Source organism: Populus trichocarpa, chromosome 12, assembly GCF_000002775.5.
Source record: "Populus trichocarpa isolate Nisqually-1 chromosome 12, P.trichocarpa_v4.1, whole genome shotgun sequence".
Taxonomy (NCBI): domain Eukaryota; kingdom Viridiplantae; phylum Streptophyta; class Magnoliopsida; order Malpighiales; family Salicaceae; genus Populus; species Populus trichocarpa.
In genome coordinates, this window is record NC_037296.2 from 42,193 (window position 1) to 55,988 (window position 13,796).

A 13,796-nucleotide genomic window follows, 5' to 3' on the forward strand; every position below is an offset into this window, starting at 1 on the left:
TTTATCTGCAACTTTATGAAAAAATTAAACTGGAAAGCTTCTTCATGTATAAAACAAAGAGATAAAGAGAGAGAAGGCCTCCTTGTCACAGGTCCCTGTTAGGTATAAAAAGGAGGAATATTCATAAAACAATATGAGTTAAATAGTCTTGTTAGGGAAGCTAAAATTTTCCAAAGTAGCCTACAAGAAATCCTAACTGACTATATCATAAGCCTTCTCAAGGTCTATTTTAGTTACTAAGAACCCCTGTTTACTCTTAGACTTGTGCATATGTTACATAACTTCTTGGGCCACCATAACATTGTTTGTGGTGCATCTATTTGGGACATATTGCTTTGAAGAGGACTAATTAACTCATCTAGAAAAGGGCACAATCTATTAACCAAAGTCTTTGTAATGAATTTGTACAATGTAACTTGTAGGGCATAACTGCTTTTAAATATAAAGGTCTATCTTCCTTTAGAATCAAAATTAGAAGAGTCTCTGCCTATCTTTGGTTAAAATAGCAGTTTGTGTAGGCATTGCTAAAAAGGTTGCAAACATCATCTCTAACAATAGCTCAATATCTTTTGAAGAAGAAAGGTTGGAAGCCATCCACACCTGGCGATTTAAAAGAATTCATGGCAATTATTGTTGTAAACACCTTATCCTTCGTGACAGGTTTTAATAAGCCAGTCACACCTGTTTGAGACATCCTATGAGTGTTTTGAAGAATAAGTGATTTAGGTTTTACTTATTCATTCGAGTAAAATAGAGACTTATAGAAAATGAGGGCCTTCTCCTAAAGCACCTTATCATTAATACACCAATTATCACCAGAGATAAATAATTCATTAATGGAGTTGCGCCTCCTTCTGATCATAGTTTGAGTGTGGAAGAAACTGCTATTGCGGTTTCTGAATTTTACCCATCTCCCCCTAATTTTCTGGAACTAGAAAAGCTCTTCTAGATAAAGAATGTCATTTTATTCTTTTTTTAAGTCCCTTTTTAGAATAACTAGGGAGTGTGAAACACCCACTTCAAGTCTTTGCTAAACACCATCTAACTTAGCTTCAATACATCTTTTCTTTCTAAATTATTTACAAAATGTATTCTTGTCAAACCTAAGATCATCCTTCTAAATATATTATAAGCCCTCTCCACATTGTGATCACCATCTTTTCATACCTCAGATACAACCGTGTGGAAATCTAGATGCTTAACCTATATAGCTTTAAATATAAAAGGCCTTTTCCTAATATTCAGAGGAAGACCCCCACGCCGCAAAAGGATAGGATTATGGTTTGAGTACAGCCTACGCAAATTCTCAACAAATACTTTCTTGAAAAATAAATACCAGATAGGAGTTGCTAGCGCTCTGTCTAGTCTTTTGTCTAAGAATCTAATTTTATTTATTTAGTTATGTTAGGAGAAGAAATGTCAAACATATCCCGAATTAAAGAGGTTATAGTCAACCATCATATTAGTAAAGGTAGAGGCTCCATAAGCATTGAATAAACCTCTTATGTCCTTCAAAGGAAGAGCAATCTTGTTAAAGTCCCCACTAAGAAGCCAAACCTCTTTTAATCTTGTACTCATCAAGACTAGGTGACCCCAAAGCAAAGAATGAAAGGTAGGGATTAGAGAGGCATAAACATTAGAGAAAAACCAGGATTGATTACTAGAATGTAGTTTTAGTGTAACACATTGAGTCATTATGTCTATAATTAGCAATCCCAAAATTACCACTTAGAGATAAAAACCCATATCCCCCCTGAATGTCTCTAAGCTTTAAATATAGCTATAAGCGAATAACCAAGATGCGCCCAAGACTTGACCAATTTGGAAAATTGAGAATGGATTTCTAGGAGTATAAACAGGATTGATCAAAATTTTTGGAAAAGTTCTTTGCAATGGCGCCTACCCACAATATTGGTAGCAACCCTCACATTTTAGAATAAAATTGACATATCTTAGAAAAAAAATCATTAAAATAATTAATGATTTGAAAGGTTATTAGAGTCTCATGACTTAGGTTGAAGATTTGACAGATTAACTTGAGTTGATCCGAATAAATCTAAGTAGATCCAATATGTTATCATTTCAACATTTTAAAAAATATCGTTTTGAATTTTTTAGTCAAATTATATTTTTATCGGTCGTTCGAGTTGTCTTTGAACCTGTAAAGTTAATCATATCATATCAGATTAACCTCCATATAATTTAATTTTTTTTACTAGAAAACATGTTAACTCACTTGAATATCTTTTTTACATTCAATAAAAATTCAATCTGACTCCTAGATGATATAATACATATTTTTTTTAATATGGGGCTGGGCCTTAGTAGCAGTTGGATGGGCTGGTTAAGTAGTGTCTCAGGACTTTTAGGCCCTCTCTTGTCATTGCATTGCAAAGTGCAAACAAACCTTGGCTCACCCGCCCACGAAGACATGCTTGTGATTTCTGAGTAGCCCACGTCTTGACTCTTGAATACTGTAGCGCGCACAGTCGCAGAGAGAGGGAGGGGAGAAAGAGGGAGAGCTCCGCTTATTGGTGCCTGAACCTGGACGCCATTGAATATTTTGCTTTTTACAGCTCTGGTAAGTATTCTCTCTCCATGTCTATATGCACTGGCCAGGCATGTTCTTTTAAGATTCACGCACCAATTTCCACTTTCCGATTTTAGGGCTTGTTCTTCTTTTATCAAATGATTTAGAAATTCGAAGAAGAGAGAATTCATCCCTTAACTGCATAATAAAAGTTTCCATTTCTGCATTTCTATCAAATCTAACTAATACTAAGCAAAGAGGAATGACTTTTGTTTTACAGATTATTAATAATATTGCATGTATGTTGAAATTTGATTGCTGTTAATTCAACCAAAATGAGCAATAGCTCTCGGGAGGATTCTCCAGACTGGCTCCGTTCTTTCCAGGTCTGTTATTTCCCTTTTTTCTTTTATTTTAATGTTTCCTATCCTGGGTACTGGCTAATTAAAGCATTGCTTGGCAGGCCCCAGCTCTGACATTGTCCTCTGACTCAGCCTCATCGCCCAAGGCCAGTCCTTATAGGGATGATACGGTTCATTCTCAATCGTCAAAGGAAGGCAACGATCTTGTTGGTCCAACTACTGCTGATGCTCCATCCAATAAGATTTCCAAACCAAAAGGGGGAGCTAAGAAGAAGAAAAGAAAAGGTGAAACAAGATTTTTTTCTTTGCTATTTGTACTGGTCAAATGGTATTGGTTTGTGCTTGTATGGTAGCTACATTACCACTATTTGCAAGCCTTGTCTATGGTGGTTTTTTACCTTTTTTTTTTTGAAAAAATAAGATTCATTTAGTCTTGGTTTTCAATGCTTTGTTTTTCTGAAAATGATTCAGGGGATGGGGATGATGGACAAGATGTTAAGGATGGCACATTTGTGAATCACACAAAAGAACCTCTTGTAAGAACATTTATACCAACACTTCTTTTGTGTTCAGATGAGTTTAGTGCCAATAGTTCATGATTGATTGGTACAGTAAGGTATGAAGTATAAATCATAGTCTGTTTTGGGAGTTGATGGAGTTTGTGGGAGAATTTTGTCCAAGGCTGAATATCAAAATAGACATGTTGCTTCTGCTGGCTATACGTGGCTCCTATAGTGAAGGAATACTATTGTTTAATAGGTTATATGCTAATGAAGACTTTTGTGTATTGTCAAAAGTTGATGTTTGATAATGCTGTGGCTGATTTCAAAGAGCAAACCGAGGGAAGTTTATCTTTAATCCTCTGCTAAAAACTTCAAGTGTTTCTAAGAGTGACATCCTTCTTGGTATCATAGGTGAAGGAATCCGATTGTTGGCATGCCACCTCCCCTGCACTTAATTGTCCTCTTCTGTGCACATTCTGGTGTAGCGAACTTAGATGTTAATATCTAATTTCTAACCATTCATTGCTCTAACAAGATATTGTATACTGTCAACTAGTTTTAGATTTTCTTTCTTCAACTATTGGCGTGGAATGTTTCTTTACCAGGAAGGTCTAGCATGGTTACTGGTTTTGAATGTTTAGTTCGGAGATGTCTAGCTTGCTATTTATATGGTTGATGTTGATGACAATTACAATGATGCTAACAGGCATCAAACAATTCAGTTTGGGCATTATCATCGGACTCCGAGTCTTGTCCTGATAATAGCCCTGCAAGGGATCCCAGAAAAAATAAAATTGAAGAGAGCAGAAACAATGAGGATCTAATTCTTATGCACAGCAGAGAAGTGTCTCCTGTAAAGAAGGCCTCAAAAAGTAAATCTCCGAAGAAACTTTCAAAAGGAGAGGGTCACGCTCCAAAGAATGGGAAGAATGGAAATGATAACTTGCAAAGTAAAGGTACAAGGAGAAGATGGAAATTGTGGTGAATTTTATATCTTTCCAAATTTCACACAAAGAACTCTCTCATATTCTTAAATGTTCTTAATTGAAGTCACAGGAAACCATGGGGATGCGGAAATTACTGAGGAAGACACATCTGAGAAGCATAGAAATGCTCATGTAAGAATTATGTGCAGCAACTATTCTTTTTTCCACTTTCCCATGCTTCACCCAATTCACATAGCAAGATAAGCATGCAGGTGTCTACATCAAGGTTACCATTGGTACTCTCTGAGAAAGTCCAGCGCTCCAAGGTAGGAATCCTATTGGTCTTAAAAAAACCACTTGTTTCCTCTGCTTTAACTATAAATATCATTTAACTTTCCAACTCCATGGTGCTGTCTTGGATGCTATAAATAGACATAGTTCTCTTATATTGTTAGGTTTTCTCTCTCAATATTTTATAGAAGTTCAAATAATAATTGTACAGGGAAGAGAGAAGGCCAGTTCTGGGAAGAAGCAAACTAACCACTGCTGGCTGCTTATGTTTGTATTGCTTAGTTGTTTGGTCCCTTGATGACTTCTTTAGAGATTGTTTTCTGCACCATGTACCCCCCTGCTTGATAATGGGTTTGCTTCTGATTTGATGGTTCTTTGGCTCTTGCCACATAATATGTAAATCCATGTATATAAAGAAATGATAGATAACTTTATGCATGCATCCACATGCACATCAGTTATTAACTAAAAGCTTTATGATGCAGGCGCTTGTTGAGTGTGAAGGTGAATCCATAGATCTAAGCGGCGATATGGGGGCTGTTGGGCGGGTAGTGATTCCGGATACCCCATCTGGAAATTCTGAAATGTACCTAGACTTAAAAGGTATCTTTTGTTTTGTTATGATAATTTATGTGGTTACTACGTTCTTCATTTGGTATAATTTCAAATACTCCCCATCTAATATAGCCAGAAGAAAGCTCAACCATTTCTTGTGGCAGATAAAAATTTATGCATTAATTTTTCAGTAATGAAAGGTCCTTTTTCCTTCAGAATCATCATGGATGATTTTACAGATTTTGTGCATACAACACAATTCACAGCAATACTATAGCTAAACTTTATTAGAAATTAGCTCGAGCAATCTGTGGAAAGTGTCCCAACAAAAAGGTTGCTGTTTTACTTCCCCAACATTTTACTTTACCATGACCTAGTGCCTTATGTGTTTTTCTCTTCAATGGTGGCTCACTTTTGATATCCACCTCGAAAACCTTGCCCTTATCTGTTTTGTTATGCATGCCTCCATAGAGAGCTTGCTTCTGATTTACTTAACTTTGTTGTTTCAGGCACAATATACAGAACAACAATAGTTCCTTCCAGAACCTTTTGCGTTGTATGTCATGGATCTCTGCTTGAAATTTTTGATTCACATGTTTAACACCCCCTGTAGTTTCCCTTTCTCACCCCAACTGTCAGTCTCATGATTTCCATGGGTTCCGCTGTACATTTTTACTTTTGAAAGGCATGATAATGTTTCTCTTTTGGTTCAGGTTAGCTTTGGTCAATCAGAGGCAAAGGTGTGCCCAATTCCCTCTTCCTATTACTCATTCTATGCAGCTCAGATAATGTTTTATTATTTTTGATCTTGTGCTTGATCAGATAGAGGCTATTATGAATGACTTCATTCAGCTAAAAACGCAGTCTAATGTTTACGAAGCTGAAACTATGGTTGAAGGTTAGGGTTTTTTTCCAATGGTTTCTTTATTGTAAATACTTTATCGAGAAATATCCCTTTGAATAAAAGAACTCACCTTTGTAGTTCGCTAAAAATGACCTGTATGAGTAGGAACGCTTGAGGGTTTTTCTTTCGATTCTGAAGATGAGACTGACAAGATAACAAAGGCTACTGCACTTCAAACTGATCAGAATGAGGGTGTTGAAGAACCAGCCAACGGAAAAACTAAGAGAAAACCTGTGAAATCATCTGTATGTTTTAAATCTTCAAGTACTTCAAAGTCTTTACTCTTTCGTGAACTGCTAGAAACCATGCTTTTGCTTAGCTTTACAATATATTCCACTTATGCTTATTTATGCAAGTTTGGATGCAGGGAGTGGCTCGAAAGAAAGGTAAAACTGCAGTAGGAAAGCCGCAGCCAGTAAAGAAAGTAAGAAAGAAGACCCAAGTATCGAAGAAAGCCAAGACTAAAAAATAAGAGACTTGCTTGCAATATTTTTATCATATATGTTGCATAAACCATGAACAATGACCATATATAACCTAGCTGATTAAGGTTGGTATAGAAATCACGATTAGAGTAGGTTTTTTTAACTTGCTGGAATTTAATCAATGTAGCTTATGAATCTTATTTTGGAAGAAGGTTATTTTACATTTGTTTATGTTTTCATACCAAGACATGGTCCAATTTGCTGTTTCTACAATAGAAACACTAATAAACTAATTCAACTTCATTCTGGCAAAAGGATTCATTTCCAGGATAATTGAAATAGCACTTGGTGCTCTTCTACAATAGTCCAACTCTTCGTGCAGGATTTGTGAGGTTCTTCACCATTCCGAACGATGCAAGGTGTTCTGTGGAATTGCTTTATTCTAGCAAGGCAGATAAGATTCCATCTATGTTCATTAGGTTAAATAGAGGATGAAGAGAAAGAACAGCAATGGAAGAGGTCGGAGAAAGTTTGAGGAGGAAACCAGCTTCATTGTCTCCCCATTACCAGGCTTGGGAATCACAGAAGCTGTGTCTGCCCCATCAGGCGTCTCGATCCTGTGCCAGAGATTCATTCTTTATTTTAATACTAGTAACGCTTATCTGAAGCGAAATAGAAAAAACAGGCTTTTTTTGTGTGTTTTTTTTTAACCCAAGCAGAACAAATCAATAACGAGGGAAAGGAAGCATACCGGTTGGCAGTGGGGCAGAAAATGATGGCGTAATCAGAAGCCTTGCATGTGAAAGTGCTGGTGCCATCATCAAAAGCGTAGCTATAAGCCCTTGGACATGCTCGTTTGAAAATGGTTGAATAAAAGGATGGTCGGCATGTGGTTGGGTTGGCAAACTCCCCGCCGCAACAGTACTGGTCCAGTCCAAAGGCCTCACAAGCACTTTTACAAGCAACCACACCTCCTCCTCCACCATCATCGCCTACCACCTGAAGTTCCTTTGGGCAACCTATTTGAAATTATAGATACGAAAAGTTGAAGCGATTAGGTCATTGTCTCACCGAAGAGCCCAAAATGTAAAACGAAAATTAGTTGGAAGGTGGAAAACCTTACCCATGTTGACATCTGAAACGCAGCCGGTGACATTACATGCACCGTGGATTCCAACGGGTGCGGCAACAAGAGGCAAATTGTAGCCGTCTACGAGGCTGACGTCATAGTAATCTTTGACATTGCCTGTGCCAAGGGTTATCTCAAAGAGCGACGCTGGTGGAGTAGCACCATTGCCTACGCATTCCAGCCTTCCCCCGCAATCGCCAGTTTGACAGGAGCCATTTCCAGAGCCGTCAAATGTGCATCCTGTCCTTGCCCATATCCGACCCGACCACCCTGGGACACTTGAAATGCTCACACTTTGACCAGAATCCAAGCGGAATCCAGTACTTGCAAGTTGTGGGTTGCCTGCACCTGCTAGGGTACCGGGCCATATGGTATAGGGGCAATCGTTTGTTATTGTAAAAGTGCAGGAGTAGGAAAGAGGGATTAGGAAAGAAGTGAGAATTAGACGGAAAAGTGGTATCGTTAAGGGCATCATGAGAAGTCTGGTGGATGCTTCTTGTAGCTTTGTAAATGTAGCCTCAGGAGAGACGGATAGCAGTGGGTAGGGTAGCATTTTGCTTGCTAGGGCCAACTCCTAGATAATGTAGGGGAAGAATCTAGGTTGGAGATGACTGCGCGCTATGGAAAATCCAAACCTGAAAGGTTACGTTGCTTTGCTGAACACTGAGCCGCAATATCACTTTTCTGGGTTTAGTATTTCTTTCATCCTAATGGCCACATGTTGAAGCGATTCCTTCCTTCCTTTTGCATTTGCACAGCATTTATTACAGACAGATGATGCAAAGTCATGCTCCTGTCCCCCCTCTTTCTCCCCTCAAAGAAAGAAAAGGTTCCGAGCTGCTTCTCTCTTCAAATGAAAGAAACATTAAAAAATGAACAGGTTCAGGGGCGGAGGAGCATAGAAGACTGAGGTGGGCTGTAGCCCAGGTAGAAAAATAGATCTTAAAAAAACGTAATATCCCATCTTATAAGTATAGCCTTTTTATTTACCTTTTTCCAAATCCGTATATGTAAATATTCCCTCTGCATTATTCCATATTAGCCTTGTACCTTTTCATTGGGCTTCTTAGCCTTTGGCATCTCATTAATTTCTCTTCTTACTCATTGAATAAATCTCTAGGATTTTCTATTTTGGAGAAAAGAACCCATTTTATATATCCCAATTTATATGTATTTGATTCATAGAAAAACACTAAAAAATTTAATTTTAAAAAAATAAAATTAAAAAAATAAGTTTGGAATTGTGATTGCGGTTGTTTTTTAAAGTGTTTTTCGTGCTGAAATATATCAAAATGATGTTTTTTTATTTTTTAAAAATCATTTTTGAAATCAACGCATCAAAATGATTCAAAACATACCAAAAAATTAATTTTTAACCAAAAAATTTTGAATTTTAGGGGAACGCGGTTTGCGTTCCCAAACGCTTTCTACTCTTTAGCCCCATCTAATAGCAGCAAATAAATACTCAATCAACCATGAGGAGTGTAGCCTAATTGGTCAGGCTCTCGGTTTGCTCCCTAAAGATCACTAGTTTGAATCCCACAAACTTGAAGACCACTGGAGGTTTACATGGTCGTTAACTTTAGGACCCATAAGATTAATCGAGATACACGTGAGCTGACCCGGATATTCACGTTAATAAAAATAAATAAATAAATACTCAATCGAACTTCATGATATTTCACGCACTTACCACATTTTTTGCCACCTCCTTAACTCCCATCGGTATGGAGTATGATTTCTTAGCTTATCCTTCGATTTATATTGCGAAAATTTCCATGCATCATTAATGAAGTGATGGAAAACAAAGGGTCTAAAATCAGAATATTGAAAAACAATTTTTATTTATTTGTTCATAGCCCAGGATAAAAAAGATTTCTGACTCCGCCCTTGAACAGGTTGAAATGACATCAATATCATAAAAGTGAGGGATTTGCTTTCAAATCATCGCAATCACAGTCTACGCCCACAGGTTTTGGGGGCATGTGATTTCGTTAAGCCCATTTCATCGTGCAATCAATGCGGATTACCCTTCTCTTTTCTCCTATTCTTTCCTGTTTTATTGGATTAATCCTTTTGAAGTTTAATACTAAAACCATCTTGTTCATCACTGAAAAAGATTTTCATCCTGTGAAACATAGCACACCAGATGGTGATAAGAAAACAAAGCATCATCATCTTGTTTATACTTGATCAAGGGACGAATGTACACCAAAGATTACAACCAAGATGCCGAGAAACGTTTAAATTGTAAACGAAGAGGGAGAAGCATTATTTCTTATTTTTTATTAGAATATTACGAGGACACAAGTGCTACTGCATATATCCAAAATAAACCCCAACAAACTAAATCTACTCCCACATTAAATCCACAGGGATCAAATTTTCGCTGATTGGAGAAATGCTGGAGAACAGGGAAGTTTTAGACCAGAAAGGGGAGGCTATCAGCCAGAATTTATATCAGCGTACTTATTCAGGAGCTTCAGAACAGGTCAGATACAAAACTTAACTCCCTCTCACACCAATAGCAACCAAGATAGGCGTAGCGCTGTGTGGACTCAATTGATTCCAAAGGCTGAAGACGAGCTTTGCTTGGCCTTAACAGATTCCAGAGGTTGAAGCCAGCAATTCTAACAACTTATATGTAGCTGCTCTGCTCTTCAAGGCTTCAAGCTCACCATAAAAATAAGGAACTTCCTTTTGCCTCTGCAATTCACAATCCAATAGTAACTCCACCAAATCAGGTTCCATCTGCCACATTCATACACAAAGCAGGTATGTAAGGTAGGTAATCAACTGAAACAGACAATAAGGTAGGCTCTAAAAAAAACATCAATACGACAGCCCAACATCATTTGATAAGCAGGAAATTAGATCTTGAAATACCTGTATCATAAAGCAGAGACAATGATAAGTTAAAAAATAAACCAGCAGTCAAGATTAGTCTGGAATTCAGACCTTCAACAGGTAAATGCACTATCTTCTCAATCCATCAGCAGCAGTTCCATGCCACATCAATCACCACAGCAAGAAAGGAAAAACTCCTGTAAAAGATGACATAAACTCTTTGAACTTTACATTATCAACAAAATTCTCAAAAACAATAATTCATTAATGATAACAGAGAAGTATATTTAACGTCTCCTGGATTGTATACACTCCAATCCCTGCAAAATTAAAAGTTATTTCAGGAAACCATACATCAAATCTAATTAGGAAAGCAAGATTGAGTAAACAACAACAAATAAAAGCAAGGAATCAACGCAATATTGGTCTTCAACCTGCAATAAACCAGACAAAATAAAGCATAGCAGCAGGTAAGTTTGAGCACAGAACAATGCACAAAAGCCCTGATAAAAACTATGCTGCATAACCAGCAGCACCCAAATACAACCACCACCCAAAATCATGAAGTGCAAAAAATAGCAGATAAATCTGTTTCATAAACTTACACAAACACAGATTTATGAAGGTTAGTACACTCAACACAAACGTAATGAAGTCAGCTAGTATTAAACGTATCTCAACGAATTTGTGTTTCTAAAACTTAAAATGCACAAAATAAGCACATCCACAAAAAGCAGATCAAAACACGGTAGACACAAAATAATTGCATAAAGAAGTAAATCAAATCGCTAAAAGTTGATACTACCCTATAGATATAAAAGTCTTGCAAAAGACCTGAAAGAACCAGAAGTTAGTTTGAATTCAAAAGGAATAGGAGAGCTTGAATGAAAATGAATTAAACTCTAGCTTCATAAGTGAGTGAATGGAGCAAGTTCAAGATCTCCTATCGAAAGTCAAGCTATGCTATTGCATTACATATGAAAAATAAATATTAAGTTCCTCCATAGAGGAGGACACGTATGGTCCACCATTGTAGTACCCACATTAAGTTCAAAGACATCCGTATCCGTTCCGTGAAACATTAAAAGGAGAAACTTCAAATAAACATCACGAATAAAAAGAGAAAGGGTTATTTCAGCTATACGATAGATTATATCTAGCTCATATCCATGCCATCTCCGACTTGGCTGCAGATTGGACTGGCAGCAGAGAAAGATCTCTCGAAAGGAGAAGGATGAAACTGTGCATTGCGCCTGCGCTTGAAAGAACAGCTATCCGTGGGAGCATTACTATTGTCAGCATCGAGCTTCCTGCTAACTCCTCTGACAGCCTGGTCCTCAGCTGGGGAAAGGGGGAAAATCCGGCCGCTTGCGCGACAAAGGGAGGAATGGTTGTCATACAAAATTCTCTGGTTACAGTTCTTGTCACAGATGTGAGTGAGACCAGTAAGGCTGCAGCGGTACATGTTAGCAAAGACATGTTCATTCTGACACTTGCAGTCACATTTGTGGACAGGAATTGGGCCATCGAGGCCAAGAATAGTGGAGAGATAAACAACATTGGCAGGAGCAGACAGGATGGATTTACCAAAGACATCCATTGGCAGCTTCAAAGAAATCTGCAAAGCCACCAGAAGAATGGGGTCAAGCTCATCCGAGACGAAACTCAAGTATTGCTCGAAAGAAGAGGTTCTCCCTTTTGTTTTCTTGTCCAAATTCCCACCTTTTTATTCAGTAATGTAATGTAAAGGAAAGGAAATCTACTGTGTCTTTGATGAGACGAAAATAAGAGAAAAGGAAAGGCGATTCCGACAAGAATTCAAATTCCAACAATCATATCCATAGTTATAACAGACACTGAATATGGTGTCTGTCATGAGTCCAAGGCTATTATAATATTATATAATGAGTGATTCATGTTCCAAAGATTCTAAAAAGAAATTCTTCTAAGAAAAGAGAAAAAGAACAGATCTGAGCTCCAAAACTAAGATTAAAAAAAAGAAAGAAAAATGACGTAATAAAAAGGGGTAGTGATTGAGAATCAATATTCAGTAGAAAGAAAGGAAAGGGCAAATGACCTGACCTGACCTGATCTGAACTGATCTGGTGATGTGAAGAAGAAGTGGAGGAGGAGGAGGAGGAGCCAAAGGTAATGAGAAATGATAATGATCGACCGACCGACAGACGATGCCACTACACCTCACCTGCCAAACAAATCTAACCTGTACCCAACACACATTCTCTCTCTCACCACACAGACAGACTTAAGGAATTCTTCTCGTCTCTCCCTGTTAATAAGAAAAAATAATGAGGGTGAAGAGCACAGAAGTGGGAGACGAGGATTACTTATAGAATTTTATGCATAACAAGAGATGCTCCCCCCCTCTCTATAATTCCATTCCTGTTGAGTGTTGACTTGACCCTCCATCTCCACTCCACATGAATGCATGAATGCATGAATGCAAACAAATATAAATTTATCATTACTTTACATAACATCTAACGGAGACTTATTAGTTCATTAATTCAACCTTGACTTTTAAGATCCGGAGTTGGATTTCCTAATCCTATGCTTACAATTAATAATATACCATAAAAGCGCCGTACCAATAATTATAAATAGTTTTAAATCAGTTAATATGTTAATTAAAATTGGATTTACTCATAACATAATGGTAAATATATATCCTCATTTAATATATTAAGAAATCTCAGATATGGTGATTAAAATAATAATAGAGTGTGTAATTAAGTCAGTATAATTTTGTCTCTTAATTAATTAACTTGTCACGTGTCTATCTGCTTTACCTGTCTCTATTCCCTCACTTTATGTCTTCCTTCTGCTTCTCTTTCAAGTCTCAACATGTCGCATAGCATCTCAATTTTCCCACCTCATGTGATGTGTATTGAAAAAAGAAAAAACAAAAAACAAATAGACTATTGAAACGGGGCATAATATTGACTTTCATTTAATTTATCCGCCCTGAACACGTATTTTTATCTCCATATATACTCGTGTCCATGTACAATAAGGAAGCCCAAGCCCAGCCCATTTACCTCATCTTTTATGTCAGCTCAGCCGTGTAATTTGATCTGAAGCTCTAATCTTGACGTGATTAATAGTTAATCTGGTTGCTGCCGATGATTGATGCTTGTCATATGCAGATCAGCTTTCATTTAAAATGAACGACCTGCCCTTATATTACCTTATTTTGATGAGATTGATAGCTTTGTTAACTAATTGATAATGTATCATTACATGATCTATTGATGACAAGTCTATGGAGGTTTATTCCCATGCATTTCTGGCTGTTAATTTAGTGGT

At 37.3% G+C, this 13,796-nt stretch overlaps 3 protein-coding genes across 10 annotated transcripts; 1 reads left to right on the forward strand and 2 right to left on the reverse strand.

The window, feature by feature from the left end:
- The first annotated feature begins 2,409 nt into the window (after positions 1–2,409).
- Positions 2,410–6,741, forward strand: LOC7486704 (DNA-binding protein BIN4). 3 transcript variants are annotated; one of them, XM_024582475.2, is made up of 13 exons: positions 2,414–2,581; positions 2,811–2,916; positions 2,994–3,177; positions 3,364–3,428; positions 4,102–4,351; positions 4,446–4,513; positions 4,594–4,647; positions 5,098–5,215; positions 5,677–5,723; positions 5,881–5,907; positions 5,990–6,065; positions 6,177–6,316; positions 6,439–6,741. In XM_024582475.2, the coding sequence occupies exons 2-13, from the start codon at positions 2,866–2,868 to the stop codon at positions 6,541–6,543; spliced, it is 1,185 nt and encodes a 394-aa protein (XP_024438243.2). In that variant the 5' UTR covers positions 2,414–2,581; positions 2,811–2,865; the 3' UTR covers positions 6,544–6,741. The 3 variants fall into 3 exon arrangements, with proteins under 3 accessions (XP_024438245.2, XP_024438243.2, XP_024438244.2); XM_024582476.2 differs by having other exon boundaries at positions 4,452–4,513; XM_024582477.2 differs by lacking the exon at positions 6,439–6,741 and having other exon boundaries at positions 2,410–2,581; positions 6,150–6,290.
- Positions 6,670–8,492, reverse strand: LOC7486703 (pathogenesis-related thaumatin-like protein 3.5). 2 transcript variants are annotated; one of them, XM_024582479.2, is made up of 3 exons: positions 7,620–8,492; positions 7,248–7,515; positions 6,670–6,938 (listed from the first exon to the last, which is right to left on the reverse strand). In XM_024582479.2, the coding sequence occupies exons 1-3, from the start codon at positions 8,176–8,178 to the stop codon at positions 6,815–6,817; spliced, it is 951 nt and encodes a 316-aa protein (XP_024438247.2). In that variant the 5' UTR covers positions 8,179–8,492; the 3' UTR covers positions 6,670–6,814. The 2 variants fall into 2 exon arrangements, with proteins under 2 accessions (XP_024438247.2, XP_024438246.2); XM_024582478.2 differs by having other exon boundaries at positions 6,670–7,113.
- Positions 8,493–9,843: 1,351 nt separating this feature from the next.
- On the reverse strand, positions 9,844–12,924 carry LOC7486702 (uncharacterized). Of its 5 annotated transcripts, none has more exons than XR_008056956.1 (3): positions 12,555–12,924; positions 10,584–12,090; positions 9,844–10,376 (listed from the first exon to the last, which is right to left on the reverse strand). XR_008056956.1 is itself a non-coding variant. In XM_052445943.1 (3 exons), exon 2 carries the CDS (start codon positions 12,070–12,072, stop codon positions 11,629–11,631), a length of 444 nt encoding a protein of 147 aa, XP_052301903.1. In that variant the 5' UTR covers positions 12,073–12,090; positions 12,555–12,920; the 3' UTR covers positions 9,844–10,376; positions 10,512–11,628. The 5 variants fall into 5 exon arrangements, 4 of the variants coding, with proteins under 4 accessions (XP_052301903.1, XP_052301901.1, XP_024438249.2 ...); XM_052445943.1 differs by having other exon boundaries at positions 10,512–12,090; positions 12,555–12,920; XM_052445941.1 differs by having other exon boundaries at positions 10,512–12,090; positions 12,550–12,920.
- Between the last annotated feature and the right edge of the window lie 872 nt (positions 12,925–13,796).